This window comes from Narcine bancroftii, chromosome 2 (genome assembly GCF_036971445.1).
Source record: "Narcine bancroftii isolate sNarBan1 chromosome 2, sNarBan1.hap1, whole genome shotgun sequence".
Lineage (NCBI taxonomy): Eukaryota > Metazoa > Chordata > Chondrichthyes > Torpediniformes > Narcinidae > Narcine > Narcine bancroftii.
The window spans coordinates 184,906,789-184,932,166 of NC_091470.1; the positions used below are offsets into that span (position 1 = coordinate 184,906,789).

General features: G+C 49.0%; 2 protein-coding genes and 1 non-coding gene across 8 annotated transcripts in view; 2 read left to right on the forward strand and 1 right to left on the reverse strand.

Moving 5' to 3' along the window:
- Positions 1-4,588: 4,588 nt before the first annotated feature.
- Positions 4,589-8,354, forward strand: LOC138752544 (V-type proton ATPase subunit G 2-like). Its single transcript, XM_069915342.1, has 3 exons — positions 4,589-4,837; positions 6,005-6,105; positions 7,290-8,354. Exons 1-3 carry the CDS (start codon positions 4,756-4,758, stop codon positions 7,461-7,463), a joined length of 357 nt encoding a protein of 118 aa, XP_069771443.1. The 5' UTR covers positions 4,589-4,755; the 3' UTR covers positions 7,464-8,354.
- Positions 8,355-10,868: 2,514 nt separating this feature from the next.
- tmem268 (transmembrane protein 268) overlaps positions 10,869-25,378 on the forward strand; it is a 45,220-nt gene continuing 30,710 nt past the window's right edge. For 2 of the 6 annotated variants that reach the window (XM_069919549.1, XM_069919544.1), the window contains exons 1-3: positions 16,979-17,066; positions 21,404-21,675; positions 24,457-24,534. In XM_069919549.1, coding sequence (XP_069775650.1) covers positions 21,576-21,675; positions 24,457-24,534 — 178 coding nt within the window. In that variant the 5' untranslated portion in view covers positions 16,979-17,066; positions 21,404-21,575. Of the gene's footprint in view, positions 10,922-13,202; positions 13,311-16,978; positions 17,067-18,379; positions 18,897-19,815; positions 19,921-21,403; positions 21,676-24,456; positions 24,535-25,378 lie in introns of those variants that run through there. The other 4 variants (XM_069919547.1, XM_069919545.1, XM_069919548.1 and 1 more) reach the window with 4 other exon arrangements.
- Positions 11,677-11,840, reverse strand: LOC138755901 (U1 spliceosomal RNA). The gene has a single exon (XR_011352613.1). It is a non-coding gene; the product is annotated as a U1 spliceosomal RNA (small nuclear RNA).

Consider the following 25,378-nt stretch of genomic DNA (forward strand, 5'->3'; position numbering starts at 1 on the left):
ACCATGCCATTCCATTATCCAGAATGCAAGCCACCAGCAAAAATATCTCAAAGGAAATAGGCGCCAGCGACCAGGGTTTCAAATCCGATGCAGTCTCTACCTTCTCCCCGTGGGTTTTCCCATGGTGGGGGGGGGGGTGTTCCAGTAGATACAGATTCACACGCGATAATGTGGCTTCACTTGGAAGGAGTGTTTGGGCCCCCCCATCCCGAATGGCGGTGAGGGAGGAGGTGCGGGTGCAAGTGGAGCATCCTGAAGTCACGGAGAGGTCCCCGAGGGGACAATTGGTGGGGAGGGAGGAGGGGAATCACAGAGGGAGCAGTCCCTGCAGGAGGCAGAGGGGGAAAACATGTCTGGTGGGATCATGTAGTAGTCGGCAGAAATGGCAGAGGAGGATGTGCTGGATGTGGAGGCTGGTGGGTGAGGCACTTGGGGTAGATCTGCAGGTAATGGAAGGCATGCGGTTGAGGGCCGAGCTAATGGTGGTCAAGGGAAAGCCATGTGGTTTGAGGAAGGAGGACATCTCCGATGACCTAGCGTGGACGTCCTAGTCCTGGGCGCAGATGCGACGGGGACAGAAGAATTGAGAGAAGGGAACAAAATCCTTCCAGGGGACGGGCGATATTAGAGTTGGCCCGCTGGCCACCGCGCCAGTATAGCATGCACACTGAAGGTGAAAATGAAGACGCCGGAGGTGTGGAGGGATCTCAGAGTCCCGAATCCCGGGGATCGGAGCGCCACACTCAGCCCGCCCGGTTCCCGGACACACAGACGCGGCTGTAGTTGGGGACCATCCTCGCTGGGTCTGCGCTTCAGCGGCCACACCGGACCGAACGTCTCGTTGGCGATGCCTTCCCCCTTGCTCCTTGCGCGGTGGACCCTGCCTCCCGCTCCTTTTGTTGGAGACGAGCCTGGCGCCGTGAGATCGCAGTTTAATCCCTCTCCAACCAACGCGCTCTTCTCAGCCAATTCCTCCACCGCCCCGGACGCCGGCGTTTCAACGGGGGGGTTCGGGTGCCTTCGTCAGGCGACTGACCTGTTGGTCCAAGACAAGGGGAGAGCGTACAAACTCCACACAGACAGCACCTGAACTCGGGTGAACGTGGAGCTGTGACCCCACATTCCACATCAGGACTGTATGTAAGATTGGGAGCAGTGAGACGGAAGCTTATTTTGTTCCTGTGATTTAAGCCTTTCTTGGGGTGGGGGGTGGTCCTTCTCTGACCACTTGCCTAACAATTAACCTAATCAGATGTGGAGTTACCACAATACAACAGTTCTCAACCTTTTTCTTTCCACTCGCGTCCCTGTGCCATTGGTGCTCTGTGATTAGTAAGGGATTGCTTAAGGTGGTCTGTGGGTGGGAAGAAAAAGTTTGAAGACCACTGCTTTAATCATCCCTCATTGACTCGTCATGTGCACGGTTTCAGACGCTAAAGGAAATGGGCCAACGACAATGACAATGAAAGAGTTTATCCAAAACTATTATTAAACATTTATTTTAATAAGAAAAAGTTTAACATTACATATGTTGAAAGAAGAGAAAACATGCAGATGTTGTTGAAAATTTTCAATAAATATTTAGTTCAGCCCTCGACTTAATCCAAGTTTTTAATTTTGGCCCTCAGTGAATTTGAGTTTGACACCCCTGGCTTATAGAAGATGTCTGTCGAGTGTCCGTTTTCTGAGGTGGAGACGGAGAAATCGAGAAGAGGGTTGCTCAAGATGGACCAAGTGACTCTGAGGTCTGGGCGGAAGTTGGCAGCAAAGTGGATGATGTTAATGGGGGTACATGAGGCAGCGCCAAAGTGGACATTGATGTAGCGGGGGAAGAGTTGGGGTTGAGGCAGGGATTGCTCCACGTGGCCAAAAAAGAGCCAGGCACATCCGGGGCCCACACGGGTACCCATGGCTCCGCCTTTAACCTGGATTTTTTTAATCTTGCACAGTCAGTTTGTTTACATTTCCTCTTTCTTTACATTTCTTTTGTACACGTATCTTTCTTCTTTAGTGCAGTAACTGATAAGTAGAAATTCTGCCTGGGACAGGAAAAAGAATCTCTGACTGATATGTCAAGTCATTGAACCCTTCAGCACAGGCCCTTCAATCCTCAATGTTGTGCTGGCTAATATATTCCTACCAAATAAAAACTAAGCCCTTTCTACCTCCTAACCCTGTTTTTTTTCATTCATCCAAGAGCCCCATCAATGCCCTGTTCCAGCCTCCGCCACCACTAGGGTGGCCATTTCAAACATGCCAAAATGGAGGGTGGTCAGCGGCGGAAACTTTCGGCATGGGGCGCGCACACCGTGTTTAACGGGCAAGTGCCTTTTCTGCCAATTTGGCTGGTCCTCCATTTGGGAGGGTAGGGCCAATCACACCCCGAAATGGAGGTCGCATTGACGTCAGGCTTGAGGTGGCTTCGGACGGAGGGCTCAAAAGCCAGACCGTCCAGGCTAAAACCAGATGTCTGGCCACCCTAACCACCACCCCTGTATTCCAGGCATCCACTACTCCGTGTTTTAAAATAAACTTACCCCGATGTCTCCCCTAAATGTTCCTGCCTTCACTTTGTACCGATGTCCTCTGTTGTTTGCTACTCCCGTCCTAGGGAAAAGGCTCTGTCTGTCTGCCTCTCAGAATCTTGTCACCCTCCATTAAGTCACTTCTCCTCCTTCTTCGCTCCAAAGAGAAAAGTCCCAGCTCTGCTAACCTTGTCGCATAAGCCTTAATTTTTCCAATCCAGGCAACATCCTGGTAAATGCGTGCACTCTGACAATAAATCTGAACTTTAAACCTCCCAACACAGTGCCGTTTCAAAGTTCTGAGCTCACGTTTCAGGGGGAGGGGGGGTCTCTGGCTGGAGGACCCACGCAGGGCAGCTGGAGGTCGGCTCATGGAAACCAGGTATCGGAACTGGGATTCAAGAGGACGCTGGGGGCAAGAAGGGGGTCCCAAGGGGCCTTGGGGTGTGACTTTGTTGGAGGTTCGGGCCTGCAGCTCGGGTGGTTGATGGATTGAACAGGAGTCTGTGTGGCGGCGGAGACTCTGGAGGAAAATCCATGGTCACCCGGAAGGACTCTCTCACTGTAAAGGAAATTTCTGCTGGGCATCCACATCCTTCCAGTAATAAGGTAGAAGGCTGCCATGCTAAACCAATCATGATGATCAATATTCAATGGCCACCCCACCATCATCATCCTTCCTCAGTCTGACCTTCAAGACTCCTGCCTCCTGAGAGGATGAAGAGCAGTGAACCAGCGAGGGGCCGGAGACCAAACCGGGTGTTGGGAGGGCACTGGGGGCAAGAAGGGGTTGGGAGCCGAAGACTTCCTGATCGTGCGCGGCTGGGCCAAGCGGGAGTCCATGTGGCTGCAGGGGCACTGGAGGGGAATGCCTCTGAAAGGACTCTCCCACTGTCAGGGGCGCTGGGCAACGCTCATGGCGACTCTTTGTTCGCCTTCCAGCGGACGGAAGGAAATTTTGTGTAATATTACGTTTTGTTTTATTACACCTCAAGGGTCGGTGTCGGGGCCACTTTTTACAATGCATATTGATGAATTAGATAGTGGATGAACCGGTTTTGTGGCAAAGTTTGCAGATGGTACCAAGACGGGTTGTCGAAGACGAAGCGTAAAAGAAACCGAAAGCTCGCAGAGACTTAGACGGCTTGGGAGAAATGGCGGATGAGATACAACATTGAGAAACATACGGTTGGGCATTTTGGTCGAGGTAATAAACGGTCAAATTATTTGGACGGGGAGAAAATTCAAACCTCAGAGGGCCTTGGTGGGGGAGGGAGAAGGATTCCTTGTGCAGGACACCCTGAAAATTGGCCGCCAGGTTGGGTCGGCGATAAAGAAGGCGAATGCTATGTTGCCATTCGTTTCAGAGGGGATGTATCAGAATAAAGACGGGATGATGAGACTCTATGGGGCCCTGGTGAGACCTGATTTACTGGGTGCAGTTTAGGCCCCATATCTTAGAAAGGATATAGCAAGGTTGGAGAGGGAACTATTCCAAGAATGAGAAGGTTAACGTATGAGGAACGTTTAGCGGCTCTTGGACTCTGTTGATTAGATCGTGGAAGAATGAGAGGGGATCTCATAGAAACATGTCGAATAACGAATGGATTGCATGTAAATGAGTTCAAAGGGGAAGCTGGCAGGTATCTAATTAGTCAGGGTATCGAGGGACACGGGGACGAGGCTGGAACTTGGAGCAGTTTTGCTCAGGGAGCAGACTCGATGGGCCAAGTGGCCTGCTTCCGTTCCTTGGGGATCCTGTGGAAAAGCAAGACCTTGCAAACCTTTCGCGTCCACAACTGCAATGCTGAGCTGGGGTGGTCTGCGCGTTTGATTCCTGGATGAACAATGGACCTCGGACACTGCGATTTGCTCTGTATCTTGTACTATTTTTTTTAAATCTGGCCCATTATTTTGTCAGGTGGTTTTATCGAAATGTTTGCCCTGCGGTCACATTGTGTGATTCCTGGAATCAATCCTCACTTTATTTACCTCCCGCCCTCGGGCAGGTGATCGAACCCCGTCTCCCAGCGACCTCACCGGGTATTGCAGTCGACCCAGAGCGGGAGTCTCATGCTTTATGCTGGTGATGTCATTGGTGAACGGTGGGAGTGGAGGTGCATGAGCAATAGGACCCGGCGGAACCCTCCTCCTCTCTCTCTCTCTCTCCCCCCGCATCATCTGGTACCTGATTCGGAAGAGAGGCAGGGGCCCCAAGGAGGAAAAGAAGATGGCAAGTCAGTCACAGGGAATACAGCAGCTCCTCCACGCTGAGAAACGCGCCGCGGAGAAGGTCGCCGAGGCCAGGAAACGTAAGCTCTCCCCGATTACTGCTGGCTTGTCCTGGGGAGAGGGATTGCAAGCTGACACCCGCCTCCTTTTGCATTCAAGGCTGGGAGAACTCTGCAAAGCTCTGCCCTTGTGTCCGCAGCAGGGTTGAATGAGCAGAGCCCACCCTAAAACTGAATTGAGGGCCGCGGGTAGTGCATTTGTGGCAATGCACCAAAGGGCTGGATGACCGGCTGCATCTGGAGATCTGGAGCGGGGGGGGGGGGGGGGGGGGGGGGGCTGGGTGGCCAACCTCCAATTTCGGGGAACAGACCATTCCGGCCCTCGAGTCCGCGCTGCTCCAATTATCCGGAAATTACCCCGTCCATTATCGGGACTGCGGGGAGGGTCAGTCATCTGCTTGGCCGCAAATCTCCCACCTGCTCGCTCTCCTGGGCCCGGGGAATAGGAGCGGGAGCCGTCCGATGTGATCTCTCACGGAACCTGACCGCGAAGAACTTCTCCCCCACCCCTCCCCCCCCCCCCCCCCCCCCCCCCCCCCCCACGTCCGACCTCACGTTGTTTTTCTCTTGTTGCACTAATCGTTGAACCTTGACAACATCGTCATTTCTGCCCCACAAATTGCGAGGCTCATGACGGTGGAAAACAGACACAAACCTAAAGACTGAGCCACAGGCTTCATTGCACTTAAAGTCCCTGCTGCTGTTCGCTGTGGCTCCCAGTGACTGACCTCGAAGGGCCGGATCTGGCTTAGATCCCGCCGGATGATTGACAGCCGGCCGGGTGCGGCTGGGTCCAGTCAGGTCGGCTGATTGACAGCTGGGTGGGTGGAGTTGGGTCCAGTCGGGTCGGCTGATTGACACCAGGGTGGGGCTTGGTCCATTCAGGTCATCTGATTGACAGCCGGCCAGGTGAGGCCTTGTCCCCCTGTGCCCAGCGGGGGGGGGGATGGGTCCATTCAGGTCGGCTGATTGACAGCCAGGTGGGGCTGGGTCCATTCAGGTCGGCTGATTGACAGCCAGGTGGGGCTTGGTCCATTCAGGTCATCTGATTGACAGCCGGCCAGGTGAGGCCTTGTCCCCCTGTGCTCTTCCACCAGGTACACAGGGTGTCCCCTGCAGTCGCCTCGTGGTGAACATTGACAATGAACCCGACTGTGATTGAGGGCAGCCTTGATTCTCGTTGTGTAGGGAAGGCCCGCAGACTGAGGCAGGCGAAAGAAGAAGCCCAGGGGGAGATTGAACAGTACCGGCTGGAGAGGGAGAAAGACTTCCGCCACAAGCAGGAAGCGGTAAGGAGCGTATCTGCCGTCCAACAGGGGCGGCCAGTCACCATTTACTCGCGGTGGATTTAACCACGAGGGGCCATCACCAATGTCAATCTGGGCTCGCCTTAATCGTGGGATCAAAGGCTAGCCAATCGGCAGCAGAGTCCCCCAGGATTTGCTTTAATCCTGTTTGTTTAATTTTTTTTTAAATTTAGACATGGGCCACGGTAACAAGCCAATGCCATCCATTGACCTACAACCCCCCCCCCGGTACATTTTTAGAATGGTGGGAGGGGGACTGGAGCACTGTCACGTTGGGAAGAGCATCAGGTTTGGTGGGTCGTCTTGTAGACCCTCACGTCGAGAAGGGGAACAGTTCAAAGGGTCATTTTCTCCTGGGGGGGGATGGTTGGGAGAGCTCAAAAGAAAGATTGGTCAGGGGGCCAACTCCAGTGAGGGGGGGTGCTCCACAGAGGAGGTGGTCCAGGTCGGAGTGGGAGGTGCATGGGAAGACCCATCCTCACGGGGCTTCCCGCCCCCGGCAATGAGAGCACACATGTCTCCGTAAGTCACCGGCAGGGTGAACGGCGCCAAACTTTCCCTCTCTGCCCTGAAAACCCAAGCGGGAGCTCTCCAATCCCTCCAGGGGGGAGGGGGGGGCGACGGCTTCCCGGACCGCCATCCCGGTTGCCAGTCCCATGAGGGTCAGGACCATCCCCTTGAAGGTGGGGCGTGTGGCGGTGACTAAATAGCCCTGAGGGGCACCCGTCATCTTCATGCTACCTGGGAGGTGGTTTTCCCCATCAGCAGAAATTAACCTGAGACCCCCTTAAAGTCAGAGAAAGAGAGATTGCACAAATACAGGGGGAGAAAAATAAATATTTAGCAATAAAGTCAGAGTTCTTCAATGAGTTTGAGTTTGTCATTGAGTGGTCTGATGGTGGGGGTGTTCCTGAACGTGGTGGGTGCAAGTCTCGAGGCCCCTACACTTCTTTCCTGATGGCAGCAGCGAGAACAGACCACGGGCTGGGTGGGCGAGGGACTTTGCTGTCGGCGGCTGCCCTCCGACGGTGGCGTTCCCCCGTAGACATTCTCGCTGATGGGGATGGGTTTTGCCACTTATGTACCAAGAAACCCAGCAGTAAAAATTTCCACTCCCTCCCGCGACGCACTCATTCAGATCGTCTCTTTTCCCCTGTCTGGCCCAGGTCATGGGGTCCCAGGGTAACCTGGCGGCGGAGGTGGAGCAGCTGACACGACAGAAGATCCAGGCGATGCAGGCCAATCACCACCGCAACAAGGAGAAGGTCCTTCGCCAACTGCTGATGCCAGTTTGTGACATCAAGCCCGAAATCCACCACAATTACCGCATCGGCATGTAGGCCGGTTTCCCGGGCGAAGCTCCATCACCAGGAGTGGGAGGGGGGGAAAGGCCCTCAACAAAATCATGGCCGTCTCAAGTATCGCCTGTCTTGCTTGGCCTTGTGCGCCACACGCTGTAAATTGTTCGCTCGTTGTGCAGTAACAATCCAGATTACATCAGATTAAGTTTGTGGAAACCTAATATTGATGTAAATATAATTTATTTCACTGTTGCTCATTCCAGCATTTCCGAAATCATGGGCAAGGGGCCTGGCCAACGTTGCTAAATGATCGGGAACTTCCTCTTCAGTTTGCGCACCATTTAAAGTGTTTGGTAAATTACCCTCTTCTCATTGCAGATCGCCTTTCTATTCCACTTCACCCCCCACCCCTCTCATGCATGCAGCCCGGCAACAGGCCCTTCCAGCCCACCCCGCCCAATTGACTGACAGCCTCCCCCCCCCTCCCCACGTTTTGAATGGTGGGAAGAAAGGCCACGGTGGTGGGGGGTGGGGGGAGAGAGGTGCCAGCCCGCCATTTATGGCTGTCTCCAACCTATGCCGCTCCCTCTGCGCCCCACCTCATGACGACATCCTCTTTCCTGCCCCTTTCTCGCCCAGTTATCCTTTCACCGGATTGGGTGCCTGTCTTCTCCAAATAACCACCTTCCCAGAGGCTTAAGAGAACAGCTTAATTTTTTTAGGTGTGTTGCAAGCTATCAGCCAGAGCATTAAACACTTGGACTAATTAGGTTGAAACATTCCACCGATTTTTGTGTTCAATTCCAAAAGGGACCAACAGGCCATTTGTCGCTTTGTCCTAAAAACAATCTGAGCCCGTTACCATTAGCTTTTACAAATTAACCCATCTGAAGGCGTTCAAATAAAAGGAATGCCAAATGTTTGTCTTCACTTTCATTCTGACAATCATTTTTCATCTTTAAGTAAAAACCAATGCTGGTCAAACTATGCACTTTATGTAGCAATGGTAAAGATACATAACCGACGTTTCAGGCTTAAGCCCTCCATCAAAGTCTGAGCAAAATGGAGGCAGGTGTCCGAACAAAATGGAGGGGTGGCGGGGAGGAGCATGGGCCCACCTGCAGGAGGTAATATGTGAATGAGGGAGGGAGGGAGTGCGCGGCAGTAAACGGGGGGTGGTGGCCCTGTGAATGGAGAGGGAATGGGGTGGAGAGCTGGAGGAAAGAAAGCAGAGGAGAGTGTTGAAGCAGAGCTGAGGATACTTGAACTCAAACACAATGATGGCTGCAAAGCTACAAATTTTTAATCACTTTGCAAAGCATGAGAACTCCGTTACAGCAGGAGGCACTGCCATGAGCAGTGAGTCTCATCCCAAGAGAGTCTGGAGGAGACAACGGGACGGGGGTGAGGGTGAGAATGGAAGACTAGCAGAAGTCAGCGGTTGGAGGGCACCCAGGCAGAAAACGAGGGTGCTCCTCCTCCAGTTTTGCAGGGGAGAGCTCAGTCTGGCGGCGCATGAGGTCTTGGAAACTGGGTCAATCGGCGAGGGTGGGGGGGGGATTACGAGGTACAAAACCAATATAAGACCTCTCAGGTGACTTGGAGGCCTGACGTACTGAAGAGTGGCTCACTGCTGCAAGCAACTCCAAAGGCTCAGGAGGAGGGCCTCTGGGATGGTGGCTGGAGTCAGCATGGGAGAGTGAAAGAGAAATGGGCAAAGCAAAGGAGTTTAAAATAAAAATCACAGCAGATCAAACAGCATCCTCCATACAACAAAGATGCATCACCAACCCTTTGGGCTTGAGCCCTTCATCAAGGTCTGAGTAAAATGGAGGCAGGCACCTGAACAAAATGATGGGGAGGAGGAGCACAGGCCCACAGGCAGGAGGTGAATAACAGAGGGAGGCCCCACCAGCAAATGGGGAGGGGGGGTGGCTCTGTGACTGGAGAGGGAAGGGGCGGAGAACTGGAGGAGAGGGGGTGTTGAAGCGGAGCTGAGGATATGAACTCCAGCACGAGTGTGGCTTCAAAAACACACTTTTTAATCACTTTGCAAAGTGTGAGAACTCCATTGAAGCAAGAGTCACTGCCGTGAGCAGTGAGTCTCACCCCGAGAGAGTCTGCCGTGTGGCTTACAAGTCGTACAGTTGCACCTTAAGACCCCTAGATTTCTGGAACATTCAAACATTGGGATTAATTGATCAGGGTCGTGTCCCTTCTGGCTCATTCTGCTTATCCCTTGAAGGGCTCAGGCCCAAAACGTCAGCAATATTATCTTTGTCCCCTATAGTCACTGAAAAGACCTGCTGAGCTTCTCCAGCATTTTAGTGCGTTTTTACAGAACAGTCTCCTCCTATGTGGTAAACATTATCCCATCAGCCTTAGAAACTAAATGTCCGCCTACACGTCACAACATACTGTTATGAGTCCAGAGGACCCCAAAACCCAGCAGTAATAGATAAGCACCATGACTTAAAAGGTGCTTTTAATTATCTTTGAACATGAAAACAGAATCATACTTTAACTTATCTCTATTGACTCACTTAACCTAACTTAACCCCCCCACCCCCCTCTAATTCTAAGCGCACGTGTGTGTGTGTAAGTTCAGCAAAGTTCTTTGGTTCACAGTCCAATCTCACTGGTTGCAGGCAATTCTTGTACTGTGCACAGAAGTTAACATTAATAAAGTTCGCCAGGCTTTGGTGCTTAACAGGCAAATGGCTACCACTCAGAAAGGTTCTTGTTGGTTTTCAGAGAGAGTTTTTCTTGTTCCAGGACATCCACAACTGATTCCTTCTTTAATCAGCCTTGAAATCAGTCTTGCCGATGAAACTTTTCCCCCTTCAGGGTTCTCCAGATGATAACCTGTTTCTTTCAGGTCACCATAGAGTTCCTTTCTGTTTCTCCCTATTCCAAGGGAAACACCAGACACACAGTCCTCTCCTTTGACCAGGCCAGCTCCCAAAGCTTGCCAGCTTGTCCCTCTGTGCCTCTCTCTCTCTCCAACTCTGAGAGCAAAGCCTGTTTTTTTTCTCTGCTCTCTGCCTGCAAAGATCACATGGCCTTCCAGACAGTAAATTCTGTTTTCCAGACAAATTTGCTACTGCCTATTGTTACATTTGTTGCCTTTTGCAAACAGCAGTCCATCGCAAGTCTCTTGCAAAAGCTCCTGCAAAAATTCTGTGTTTTAGTATTTGTGAGTGACCTCCTCTAACAAACCTTTCCCAATTTATCTCCCAAACACCTCTATCTACTCTGTCACAATGATAAAAACTGGTCCACGCCCTGTGTCAGGTGAGACTGTGTTCAGTCTGGTCACCTCATTAAAGAACGAATGTGGACGGTACGGAAAGGGTGCACGACTGGGACGTTGCCCGGATTGGAAAGTAAGTCTTACAAGGCCAGGTTAGCAGAGCTGGGTTCGTTTCTCTTCGGAGTCAAGAAGGATGCGAGGCGCCATAACAGAGGCAGGCAAGATTCTGAGAGCTGCAGATAAGGTCAGCACCTTTTTTCCCCAGGTCGGGATCAGCAAACGCCAGAGGACACGTGTACAAAGTGAAGGGAGGGATTTTTCAGGGGAGACATCAGGGACATGTTTATTCTTTAAAAAAAAACGCTGAGAGTTGCGGGTGCCCGGAATGCCTTGCTGGAGCGGAGGAGGAAGGCGGGCGGGGGGTGGCTCTTGCTGCAGGGACCGCGATGGAAATGATGCAGCGGGACCGGGCAAGCTTGAGAACAACTAAATTATAGCCGAAATAATGCGAAATGACGGAAGGTGAGCAAGTGGACATTTACACAGATGTCGTTTGTCCGGGCCACTGTGGTTTCAAGCCACGGCGACCCCATACAACACTATCTATCAGCAAATTTCGGACCTAATAGTGGCGTGGGCAAACCCTGAGGCTGCTGTTAGACGCCAGGCACATAGGAAGGGAAATCCGGCTGTGGGTGAAACAGCTGGAAAAGCCATAGCTGTTTATTGCGAAGGCAAAGGCAGCAGTGTATAGGCAGAGGGGGGAAGGAAGGAGCAGGAGAGGGGAGTGGGAAGGGGAGGCGGAGAGGTCAGAGGAGGAGGAAGGAGGAGGGGGAGGGAGGGGAGAAGCAGTTACTATTCGCCCCTCGGGGACGGCCAAATATTTATTAAACTTTAATGTAAAAGTGTTAGGAAGTTGAAAGCTGAGAACACAGAGAATCTACATGCTTCCACAATACTATGAGCAACAAAGAACAGATCTATCTTTCCACTGAGAATCAGGGGAGAGCGCGAACGCAGTCCCCCACTACCACAAATTTTGCAGTCGAGTATCCCGCATTTGGGGACATCGCAGGCGTCAGCACACCCGAAGTGCAATGGGTTAGCCTCGTCCTGGGAGATCGGCCATCATGACCACCGATTCTCCCCTGCCAGGTAAGTATGCTTCACTCGGCTCAGCCTCACGCCCCCAACCTCCATCCACACTCCTTAACATCATTGTGAGTCATCATTGTAAAACATTATATGGCACTATCCGACCAGCGAAAGTTCCACTTTCACGTGTTGTCTTTAATTTATTTCATTATTCGTGATTTTTGTTAGATCTTCTCCTTCCGCACTTCTAATCTGCATATATGCCTTAAAAGGAAGAACGATTTCTTGGGCGCGGCCTGCAATTGGACACTCACCGCTGAGTGACACCCTGCTCCCCAGCACATGTGTATCATTCACCAGTGTTGCCGGCGGAGCCTGCGAACCCAGTGCATCGCTGCAGTCCGCCCTGTGCCTCTACAGCCCCCCCACCCCACCCCTGGTGGTCCAGGACTCAGCTATCGAGAATGGGGAATTTGGGGCTTCCATCGGGTACCAATACCCCTGAGCGTAAAGCCCTGCAAAAGGTAGCAGACACGGCCCAGCAGTCAACCTTGCGAATGAAGGACGGGGCGACGGGACCCAGACAACGGACCTGAAGGACGGCGCAGGACCATCAGCTCACTGCTGCAATCCCGCAGGGTTCAAGGAAGCCCCCCTTATCCAGTACTCAAGAGGTGACCTTACAGGCCTGTGGCCCTGACCTCCACCATTATGAAGTGCTTTGGGCATCCGGTGATGGAATATATCCAACATCCTTCCCAGAGATGCTGGATCCATTTGAATCCAACTGGAGAAGAAACCGTTCCACAGACGATGCTGTAGCCTTGTCCATTCACTCTGTCTTGGCCCACCTGGAGAACAACGCCTCAAACGCCAGGCTGCTGTTCACTGACTCCAGCCCGGCATTGAATATGATCATTCCCCAGAAGCTGGTGGAGGAGCTGTCCTTGCTGGGACTCAACACCTCTCTCAGTCATTGGACCTGGACTTCCTAACAGAGAGCCTGGATCGGTAGCAGAACGTCGGGCAGCGTCACGCTGAGCGCGGGCACACCTCAGGGCTGTGTGCTCAGACCGCCCCTGTTCACGCTACTGATGTACGGCGGCATCGCCAGATCCCGCTCCGGTGGGGTGATCAAGTTTGCAGACAACACAACAGTCATTGGCCTCATCAACGATGAGTCACTCTGCGGAGAAGGGGTGGAAAATCTCGTTGAATGATTTTCTTTGCTCTCCCTGTATTGCAGTTTGTTTACATTCGTTACCTGTTCACACTTCTTTGATTGTTTACATTTACGCTGCGTACAGTTTACTTTTTGCGTTACCAATTAGAGGTAATTCTGCCATCCCTGCGGGAAAAAGGAATCTCAGGGTTGTATGTGATGTCATGTATGAACTCCGACAATAAATCTGAACTCTGCTTTTTTATAGGTTAACCAATCCTCTATCCATGCTAAACCATCACCCCAAATTCCATGCATCCTATCTTCTGTATAAGTCTATTATGCGGCACCTCATCAAGCACCTTCTGGAATCCAGGTGAACAATGCCCACCCGCTCTCCTCTATTTAATGTGCTCATTATATCCAGTGAGTTTGTCAAACAGGACCTGCCTTTACTGAATCAATGCTGCTCTGCCTTTTTGCTCCACATACCTCACTATTAATGACACCTTCAAGCATTTTCCCAACTGCAGGTGGTCAACTTTCGCCGATATCCTTTTTCGTATAGTGGTGTGACATTCGTTGTCTTCCAATCCACTGGGATTTGGCCAGAGTCCAGAGAATTTTGGGAAATTATTATCAAAGCCTCGACTAGAACTGCTGCTATTTCTTTCCGTACCCTGGGATTCATTCCATCAGAACCAGGAGACTTATTAATTTTTAAACCCTCTGCTTTTCTGAGTTCGACCTCATTAGTCATAGCTATTACATTTGCCTCCCATCAAATCCACAACATCTGGCTTTGGCATGCTCTATAGTCATTTCCTCATTATTCAATTTCAATTCCCTCATTATTATTTCATTATTTTCCAATTTCAGTTCTCCCTTCTCATCTTCCAAGGGGCCAACCTTCACTTTAGCCACCCTTTTGCACTTTATTTAATAATAAAGACTTCTTCTGTCCATTTTTATATTTTGTGCTAATCGTTCCTCTGCCTTCTCTCTCTTTAGAGCTCGCTTTGTGGTTTTTTTTTGTTGCTTGTTCCCTTGTAGGTTCAGTGACGTGCTGTTCAAAAAAGCCTTCACGTGTGCCTTCTAGGAAATCCTCCTCAAGGTTGCCTTTAACCAAGCTGATTCACCCAGTCTCTGTGCATGTTAAAGTTCCCCACAATAACTGCTGTTCCATCCTTACATGCCTGAGCCACTGTAATGTTATTATTGGGCGGCCTGTGGACAATTCCCTTTATTTTGTGTGCGGAAGATACGTGGCCTCCCTGCCTGTCTGGAGTTTGTGTATTGTGGGTGGTCACATGTCCTTCCTTCCTGTCTGAAACTTATTCAGAAGTCACATCACCTGTCAATCAAGGTTGGTCTCCGGCCTCCCATTCGTGCATTCCTTGCCATTGGCTAATTTAAATCACCTAGAGTAATTATTGGCTAGAAGTACAGATCAGCTCTGTATAGAACACCAATGCACAGCACACTCTCTGCCTCGTGGTCCAAGCCCCACACCAGGTCACTGCTGTGGACCTTGCTGGAATTGTCGCAGGAAAGGTGTGCGATACACTGAAGCTAAATTATAGAATTGGAATTGATCAATTCTTACAGAGATCCATACCCCCCGCCCCCCACCCCGCTGTTGGTCGGGGAACCAAGTGTGTGCAAGAGTCCCTGTTTGTGTGTACTCAAGTGGGTGAGCGTGTCAAGTATAGGTTCACTATTCTCTGAGTCCAACCTCAGTTTTTTTTTTGTTTTTTTTTGAGGTTCAATGTTCCTTTTATTGTCATGTAATAATGCATAAAAATGTAATACATATGATGTACTTCAACTTTTGTCTGCTCCAAGGCAAACAAAGAGTTGCCATGACCATTGCCTGGCACCCCCTAACAATAAGAGAAAGAGAAGCAAAGGACAGTCCCTTCAGAGGGACCGAGTGTCCTTGGATTCGCCTCCAGCACTCACGGAGCATTTGCTGTTGCATGGACTCCTGTTAAAACCATAGGCAGCCTGAGTTCCAGGTCCAAACCTTTTTTTAATTTTTTTATTATTTATTTATTTATTTATTTTTTAAATTTATTTTTCACACCATAAATCACATTAGCCATGATATACACTATTTCTTTTTCACACATATACAGTGACTTTTTCTCCCCCCGCCTCCTCCCAAGCCACCCCCCCCCCCTCATCCATTTTAGGTATACAATCTAGGTTGCATTAAGCCAGTCAGACAATGTTGTCATTCAACAAAAATACACCAGAAATTCTACTGAGTCCATTCTTTTCTTTCCTTCTCCTTCCATCAACTTAGGTAATGTTTGTCCCCGGTAGGTTTTCGCTATTGTATTTAATGTAAGGCTCCTATACTTGTTCGAATATTTCAATATTATTTCTTAACCTATATGTTATTTTTTCTAATGGAATACATTTATTCATTTAAATTTAGTAGTTTCTTCCTTTTAATTTGGTTATGTATTCCATTAATATTTAAAGTCATATAGTTCAGCGTAGCCCTTTTATATTTTGTTTATCTTCTCTTTCCGTTTTTCCATCATTACCTTTCCTCCTTTTCCATTTCTGTTTTCTTATTTTCAACTCTTTATAAGATAACATTCCTACAACATCCAACATTTTCCTTATTCTCCTATTTCTATCTTCTTTATCCCCAATCTCCCCTTCCCCTCCTGAGTTGTCCTTTATCCCTTGTCGGACAACCACATGTCCAACCTCAGTTCGAGGTGAATGTCTACATCATTGCGTAAGTGAAATAGTGATCGAATACCATTTAACGTTCTCCTGTTTGTTAATTAAAATTGCATGCGATTGTTACACTTGTGTCCAGACTCGTCCCTCTGTGAGCCCATCGAACCTGAACTCTTCCCAACACACATTACTGTTCCTAAAGTATCTCTACCCAAATCACTCAACATTTTGCTCCTTCGATCTCACATCATCTCTCACTACTGCCCTGATCTCATTCTTAACTAAGATTGCCACCTCGCCTACATACCTGCCTGTCCTTCCTTATTACCTGAGATCCTTGGATATTTAATTCCCAATCCTCTCCACCCTGCAACCACATTTCTGTTATGGGCACTGAATCATACCCCTTTGCACTTATTTGTGCTACAAGTTCACCAACCTTGTTTCGAATACAAGTGTCCAGATAAAGTGGCAATGTGCCCATTGTACTTTTCAAATCCGGTTCGCTTCACCTCTTTTGCTCTTTACTTTTTTAATCCCCTCTACCCTTGGTTTAACCCCCTCCAAAGACTCTCGGAAACTTCTACAGGTGTACCGTGGAGAGAATTCGGGCTGGTTGCAATGCTCGGGAGAAGAAAAACTCCAGGGGGTTGTTAACTCAGCCTGCGACATCACGGGCGGGATAGCCTATTTAAGTTCCTATGTCTTATCAATCTCACAGTCTGCAGGAAGAAACTGTTCCCCAGCCTGGCAGTCCTGATTTTGATGCTCCTGTACCTCCTTCTTGGTGCATTGCACCCACTCTCTGCTTTTCATGTTGGACTCTTGTCCAAATCTCCCCAGATTGTTACATTATGATGGCCTGGGCTAGAGAACACCATGCAATTTTTTTTTTTAAATGGTGTTAGGTTCCTTTAATGTTACAATTGGGTTTTTATTCTGGATGGAGAAAAATCAGAAACAAAGGTGTTCACTTTGCATCTTATTCTGCAAGGCCGCTAGGATAAGGTTGAATCGTTTCGAACCCTTGAGAGATTTTTATCTGGACATTCAGATTAATGTCAATCATCCCAACTCACGCCAATACCAGCCCCAGGTACTTAACTGACACCATTGTCACCCAATCACCTCCTGAGCTTTGTTGCCAATCGTCCTGCCTCCTCCCGCCCTCTCGTGGTTCCTAGCCAATAGTCGCACAAGGCTTGACCGCGGTACCGCCTCACTCCTCGCTTACCGATGCGGCGCCGGAGCGTCCAACCAAACTTGCGAGCAGTGGATGGACGTGAGGCCGGACCAATGGGAAAGCCAATGCTTGGCGGCGAGGCCAATGGCGTGGTGGGGGCGGGAGGGACTCGGCTTGGAAGTTTGGTTGCACTGCTCCGCTGGGCCAAGTTGGTGGGAACCGGAGAGAGGGAAGGGATGATGATCGGAGGTGAGTGGTGCAGGAAGGGGCGAGGAGAGATGGGATGAGAAGGAATGGAGGAAGGGGTGGGGGAGGAGGAAGAAGCGACGGAGGGGTGGGGGAGGAGGCGAGGGAGGGGTGGGGGAGGAGGCGGCGAGGGAGGGGTGGGGGAGGAGGCGGCGAGAGAGGGGTGGGGGAGGAGGCGGCGAGGGAGGGCTGGGGGAGGAGGCGGCGAGGGAGGGGTGGGGAGGAGGCGGCGAGGGAGGGGTGGGGAGGAGGCGGCGAGGGAGGGGTGGGGAGGAGGCGGCGAGGGAGGGGTGGGGAGGAGGCGGCGAGGGAGGGGTGGGGAGGAGGCGGCGAGGGAGGGGTGGGGAGGAGGCGGCGAGGGAGGGGTGGGGAGGAGGCGGCGAGGGAGGGGTGGGGAGGAGGCGGCGAGGGAGGGGTGGGGAGGAGGCGGCGAGGGAGGGGTGGGGAGGAGGTGGAAGCGAGGGAGGGTGGAGGAGGAGGTGGCGAGGTAAGGGTGAGGAGGAGGCGGCGAGGGAGGGTGGAGGAGGAGGTGGAGAAGTGGAGGAAGGGTGGGGGAGGATGGAGGGGAGGTGTGAATGAGGGGCGAGAGGGAGCGGAGGAGGGGGAAGGGGGCTAGGAGGGAGGGAGAAAGGGGGTAAGGGATGCATATAGTGGATGATGGGGTGAATTTAATTGTTTTTTTTAAATTTAGACATACAACATGGAAACAGGTCCTTTGGGCCCATGAGCCCTTACACTCAGTAGACCTAGAACTCCCCCACCCCCCCGTACATTTCAAATGGTGGGAGGAAACCGGAGTCCGTGGGGAAAATCCACACAGACACGGGGAGAACGTACAAAATCGTTACAGACAGAGTTGCGCAGAGAGTCACTCCCTGTAAATTATTAAATGATTCCCTCACCACAACCCCCCCACCCCACCATACCTTTTTCACTCAGGCTTCCACCTGTTTTTAAATGTTTCTCATTTCAAGATTCCTTTTATTTTGCATTAAAAATTGAGCACACATGATAGAATTTAACTTTGGCCTGCTGTGAGGCAGGCAAGGAGTTGCCACATTTATCACAAAAGCTTTTACTTCTCCATAACCTCCAGATCCAGGGTGATAGATTTAGGACAGAGATGAGGAAGAACTGCTTTTCCCAGAGGGGGTGAATCTGTGTATTTCACTGCCCGTTGAAGCAGTGGAAGCGACCTCAGTAAATAGATTTAAGACGAGATTGGTTAGATTTTTGCACAGTAGGGGAATGGATTTCAACCATTTTCTTTCCACTCACATACCAGCTTAAGTATTCCCTATGCCATAGGTGCTCTGTGGTTAGTAAGGGATTACTTAAGGGTGGGATGTGGGTGGAAAGAAAAGGGTCGAAAACCTCAGTTTAATCGTTCCTGATTAACCCATTATGTGCATGATTTCCAAAGGAAATGGGCCAATGACAATTTTTCTCAAGCAAAATATTTCAGTTACGATTGGGTAAATCTCTTACACCAGTGATTCTCAACCTTCCCTTCCTCCCCACATCCCACCTTAACTAATCCCTTACCAATCACAGAGCACCGATGGCATTGGGATTACTTAAGGTGGGATGTGAGCAGAAAGAAAAAGTTTGAAAACCACTGGTATAGGGGAATTAAAGGATATGGGGAAAAGGCAGGTCGGAAGAGGTGAGCCGATGACCGCGTTGAACGGCAGTTTGGGCTGGATGGCTGCCTCCTGCTCCTATTTCTTGCGTTTCTGTAGATGGATGCCATGCGGAATATGCCTGGCGCTTAGCGACCCTGGTTAAATCTCCAGACATAGTTGCTGCTTCACACCGTGATGCTCACGTGAGGTATTGTTTAAAAAAAATATCTTGTACGTGATGTCCTGTATATGCTCTGACAATAAATCTGAACAAGACCCAAAGAGTTGTAGCCAAAGATGGGTGAATGCCCACACCAAAACTCCACTACCTCCAACCACTGTGGAGATTAAAACTCATGGGGGGGGGGGGAGGTGGGGAAGAGGGCAGAAAGAGTATAGGAAGCACATTATAATTTGTTTCTGATGAAAATGTAGAGATGAAACAAGGTTGTCACCACAGATTTCGTAATCTGGGTAGAGATAGTCCTTTTACCCACAATGGAGAAATCTCAACTCTTCAGTTAGACACTCTTTCCTTTAAACCCTCCACTGTAAGTAAAATAGAGGGCTATGGGTGAGAGGAAGGGAAAAAAAATGACATTGTGGTGGACTAGGTTTGCACTGGTCAGTGCAACATTATGGGCTGAAGGGCCTGTATGGCAGTGAAATGTTCTTAAATTTAGACGTAACAAGCCCTTTAGGCCCACAAGCCCAGCCTGATGATTGTCGAGCTGTTTGCTCGTGGAGACTTCATGCTGTGCCTTCTGAGAGGAAGTCAGTTTGCTGAGTTGATATATTTGCCTTTTTTTATCATTACCCCAATTGTACCAGAAGTAAGTGCTGTTTACAAAGAAATCTGTGGCTTCAAAATCCCCCCATCCACAGCAATATTTTACGTGTGAATTGTATTTCACACTGCATTTTGGTTCCTCATATTCTCTCTGGTTTTTCCATACTTGAGATAGAAACAACTGAGCTGGTTCCCCAGCCTGATGTACACGTTCTAATTTTTTTTAAAAACTGTGTATATGCATGAGGGTGGAACGCGGAAGTCTGAAGGTGCTGGGATTGTTGTAGAATCACAAAGTAAATGCTGGAGGAACTCAGCCGGTCTCGCTGCCCTTCTTCAGGGTAAAATCAAAGAACAGGAAGGCGTCAAAATGAAGACTGAATTCGCTAGGAGAGGAGTCCAGACCAACAAAAGGTGTTAATTGGATATGATAAGAGGCGAGGTGAGGATTTTGGCTCTGTTAAAGGAGAGAGAGAGTGCGCACGCGGACTGGGGGATAAGGAGACGGGGGGGGGGAAAGAAGGTGGGGTTAACAGAAACAGGAGGTCAATGTTAATGCCATCCAGTTGGAGGGCGCCCAGACGGAAGATGGGGTGTCATTCCACCAATGGTCTCAGTCTGGCAGAGGTATGAGGACATGGACAGACATGTTGGCAAGGGGAATTCAAATGGGAGAACCACGCTATTGAAGTGGACAGAGCTGAGGTGCTCAATGAAGCGATCTCCACCTAGTATTTGGACAAAGCACGGTTAGCATAGGGGTTGATGTGACACTCTTACAATGCCAGCGACTTGGGTTCGAATCCAGCGCTGTCTTTAAGGAGTTTGTACGTTCTCCTTGTGACTAAATGGTTTCCTCTGGCTGCTCCGGTTTCCTCCCACCATTCAGTAGGTCATTTGGGAGCATTAGGGTGGCAAGGGCTTGTTACGTCTAAATTTAAGAACATTTCAGCACCATACAGGCCCTTCAGCCCATAATGTTGCACTGACCAGTGCAAACCTAGTCCACAACAATGTCAATTTTTTCCCTTCCTCTCACCCATAGCCCTCTATTTTACTTACAGTGGAGGGTTTGAAGGGAATAGGATCCAACTGAGGAGCTGAGATTTCTCCATTGTGGGTAAAAGGACTATCTCTACCCAGATTACGAAATCTGTGGTGACAACCTTGTTTCATCTCTACATTTTCATCAGAAACAAATTATAATGTGCTTCCTATACTCTTTCTGCCCTCTTCCCCACCTCCCCCCCCCCCATGAGTTTTAATCTCCACAGTGGTTGGAGGTAGTGGAGTTTTGGTGTGGGCATTCACCCATCTTTGGCTACAACTCTTTGGGTCTTGTTCAGATTTATTGTCAGAGTACATACAGGACATCACGTATAACCCCGAGATTCTTTTTCCTGTGGGGCAGGCTTAGTAATTTCTATACCAGTAACTAAATCCATTCTCTTCAAGTTCTATAAACAAGGTGACTATGCAAATATAGGTGTAAATAGACAGTAATGTATCGACAGTAATAAGTCTTTGGTCTCTGAATGAATCTTGTTCAAGAGTCTGATGGTGGAGGGGTAGCCGTTGTTTCTGAACCCCTTGTGGCACCTCGACCTCCTTCCTGATGGCAGCAGCAGCGACAACAGAGCGTATGCTGGGTGGTGCGGATCTTTGATGATTGCTGCTGCTCTCCGACGGCAGAGTTCCCGGTGGACGTTCTTGAAGGTGGGGAGGGTTTTTCCTGTGATGTCCTGGGCTGTGTCTACTACCTTTTGCAGGGCTTTCTGCTCAGTGGGTATCGGTGCCCCCATACCGTTACCAACACCTAACTGCAAAACTCAAAATGATCTTCCACGCGCTGTAAACTGCAATGGCTCAATGGCACACCTGAGTGTGTGATATTGTAATCTAATGTTCGATTTCTTTTACTGTAGATCACCACTGATCCGGTCCTAGAACTAACACGCTTGAAAAGAAAGGTCAAGTGGTGTTGACCACATCTGGAGCTGAACAGTGTTTGGGATAAAGGAGCCCCATCATTTGTATCATGGTCAAAACTGAAACAGAGCAGCGTTTCATTGTGTCATGTGAGCAGGGAGTTGTGTAATGGCTCACAGCAATGACAGAGAGAACATCTTGCCCACGCAGAGCTCCCTGATGTTGTTTGAAGCAGTGGAAGAAGTGGACGTCATTCACTGGATAAATGGTAAGGAAACAAAAAACTACTAACATCAAGTATTGCAGCACAGTACAGGCCCTTCAGCCCATGATGTTGTGCTGGCCCATATCTTCCTATCAAAAATGACTAAACCCTTCCTACCATGTAACTCTCATCCATGTGCCTGTCTAAGGGTCTCTTAAATGCCCCTATTGTTCCAGCCTCCACCACCACCCCTGGCAATGCATTCCAGGTACCCACCACTCTCTTTCTCTTTCTCTTTCTCTTTCTCTTTCTCTTTCTCTTTCTCTTTCTCTTTCTCTTTCTCTCTCCTCTCTCCTCTCTCCTCTCTCCTCTCTCCTCTCTCCTCTCTCCTCTCTCCTCTCTTATAAAAGACCCCTGATGTCTCCCCTAAACTTTCCTCCCCTCACTTTGAAGAGGGTTTGCTTCTCCCACCCTGGGAAACAGGAGCTGGCTGTCCACCTTATCTATGCCTCTCAGAATCTTGTAGACCTCTGTCACTGCTCTTCCTTCTTCATTCCAAGCTCTGCTATCCTTGCTTCATAAGACATTTTACAATCCAGGCAATATCCTGGCATATCTCCTCTATTTCCTCTCCTACATCCTCCACACCCGTCCAATAATGAGGTGACCAGAACGTTCCAAATCTTGCCAGGGATTTGTAGAGTTGCAACATGACCTCGCGATTCTTGAACAATCCTGCTATTAATGAAGCCCAACATCCGCATTAACTATCCTATCAATCTGCACGGCTACCTCGAGAGATGTATGGATTTTGGATCCCAAGGACCTTCTGTTCATCCACACTGTTAAGTATGCGACCATTATCCCTGGCAGTCCTGATTTTGATGCTCCAATACCTCATTCCTAATGGTAGTGGGTCGAAGATACTGTGCGCTTGATGGAAAGGGTCCTCTATAATTCCTTGAGCCTTATTTAAGCTACGCTCCCGGTAAATGTCCTCAGTAGAGGAAAGGGAGACCCCAGTGATCTCTCGGCTATTTTGATGATCATCTATGTTGACGTCCAGTTCGATGCTTTGCAGCTACTATCCCACACAGTGATGCAGCCGGGCAGGACGCTTTGCAGACTGAAGACAGCAAATGTCACGCCACTTTTTAAGAAGGGATGTAGACAGAAGACTGGAAATTATCGGCCAATTAGCTTGATGTCTGTGGTTGGAAAAATGCTTGAAGCCGTCATTAAAGATGAAATAGTGAAACTTTTGGAACGTAAGGGTTCAATCAGGCAGACGCAGCATGGTTTTAGAAAGGGAAGATCTTGTTTGACAAACTTGTTAGGATTCTTTGAGGATATAATGGGTGCGGTGGATAGAGGGGAACAGGTTGATGTTGTATATTTGGATTTCTAGAAAGCGTTTGATAAGGCCGCACAAGAGACTTATCAGTAAGTTACAGCAAAGTGGAGTCCAGGGAAGTATATTGGCCTGGATTGAAAATTGGTTGTCTGACAGGAGGCAGAGAGTCGGGATAAATGGGAGTTTTTCAGGTTGGCAGAGAGTGGTAAGTGGGGTGCCACAGGGGTCGGTGTTCATCATTTACATTGATGACTTGGAGGAGGGGACAAAATGTGGTGAAGCCAAGTTTGCGGATGACACCAAATTGAGTGGAAGAGCAAATTGTAATGAGGATGTGGAGAGTCTGCAGAGGGATATAGTTAAGCTGGATGAGTGGGCAAAGGTCTGGCAGATGGAGTACAATGTTAGTAAGTGTGAGGTTATCCACTTTGGCAAGAAAACTAAAAGAGCTGAATATTATTTAAAGGGTGTAAAACTACAGCATGCTGTTGCGCAGAGGGACTTGGGAGTGCTTGTGCATGAATCGCCAAAAGTTAGGTTGCAGGTGCAGCAGGTTATTAAGAAGGCAAGTGGAATGTTGGCCTTCATTGCTAGAGGAATTGAATTCAGGAGTAGGGAGGTAATGTTGCAACTGTATAAGGTACTGGTGAGTCCGCACCTGGAGTACTGTGTCCAGTTCTGGTCTCCATATTTGAGGAAGGATATACTGGCTTTGGAGACGGTCCAGAGGAGGTTTACTAGGTTGATCCCTGGGATGAAGGGGTTGACTTATGATGAAAGATTAAATCATCAAGGATTGTATTCGCTCGAGTTCAGAAGAATGAGAGGAGATCTTATAGAAACATATAGGATTATGAAGGGTATGGATAGGATAGATGTAGGAGGTTTTTTGAGCTGGCTAGGGAAACTAAAACGAGAGGACACAGTCTCAAGATTCGGGGGAGTAGATTTAGGACAGAGATGAGGAAAAATAGTTTTTCCCAGAGAGTAGTGAATGTTTGGAATTCTCTAACCAGGGAATGGTTGAGGCTGCCTCATTAAACATATTTAAAATTCGGTTAGATAAATTTTTACATGATAGAGGAATTAGGGGATACGGGGAGAAGGCAGGTAGGTGGAGTTAGGTCATAAATTAGATCAGCCATGATCGTATTGAATGGCGGAGCAGGCTCAATGGGCCATTTTTGGCCTACTCCTGTTCCTACTTCCTATGTTCCTACAGGCAGTGAGAATGATGAACGACCAAGTCAACTGGCTCGCATTCACCATCTAAGACAATCATATTTACAAAAACCTATTTATTTGTTTGTATGCATGAGGACTTGTCCTGCATGTGTTGTTTATATGTGTGTTTTGCACTGTATCATCGGGTTGTACTCGTGCAATCAGATGACAAGGAACTTGTCTTGACTAGATGGGCATCCTTGCCCTCTGCTGTGTCATCGCGATGTGTTACATGTCCCTCCCTATTCCTAATCTTTATCTTTCAGATTCAGATAAACTTGGCCACCTCAGCTGTAGCAACAGCAACAATGACCCAGAGCTGAATTCTGCATCTGAGACACCAGGTAAGATTTTCATTCTGTCAACATGGTCGAAGCAGATTCCAGCAATTAAAAAACAAAATGAGCCCAGAGGACCCCAAAACCCAACAGCAATACGTATTCACCAAGGCAAATGGTTACTTAAACTAAAGTTGCTTTTAATTATCTTTAAACATGAAAATAGAATCACACTTTAACTCAACTCTATTGACTTACTTAACCTAACTTCTAATTCTAAGTGCATGTGTATGTAATGTGTGTATAAGTTCAGAAAAGTTCTTTGGTTCACAATCCAATCTCACTTCTTATTCCTCTAAGTTCACTGGTTGCAGGCAATTCTTATATGTGCACAGAATTTAACATGTATAAAGTTCATCAGGCTTGAAGCAAAGTAACAGTTATTACCAGCTCCTGTTTTATTTACTGAGCACCACTTTGGGAGTTGGTGTAGGCTGCAGCCGTACACAGTTTTCACAACATTTACAGACTACTTGGCACCATCAGGTCCAAACTATAAACCAGGTTGATGCTCTCAACTAAGAAAAAAAGAACAATAGTTGTTTATCCAGGAAAACGGATGGGACACTTGCAGAGAGTCATGTGATTGAGTCACATAAGTGGAACAGTTAAAGAAACAGTATTGATCAGCCAACTGTCTGAAAGCACAGAGGTGGAATGACTCTGTGAAATGGACAATTCGGATGATTCTTCCTGTCAGGGGAGTTATTGAACCACCGTGACCATTGTAACGGTCATTTTGATTAACCCATAACTGGGTAAGGGGAACAGGAAATTCTTGTATTGGATCATGACCACTCTGACAGTCATTTCGACTGACAAGTGCCTGGGTTTTGGGGGAAGTCTCACG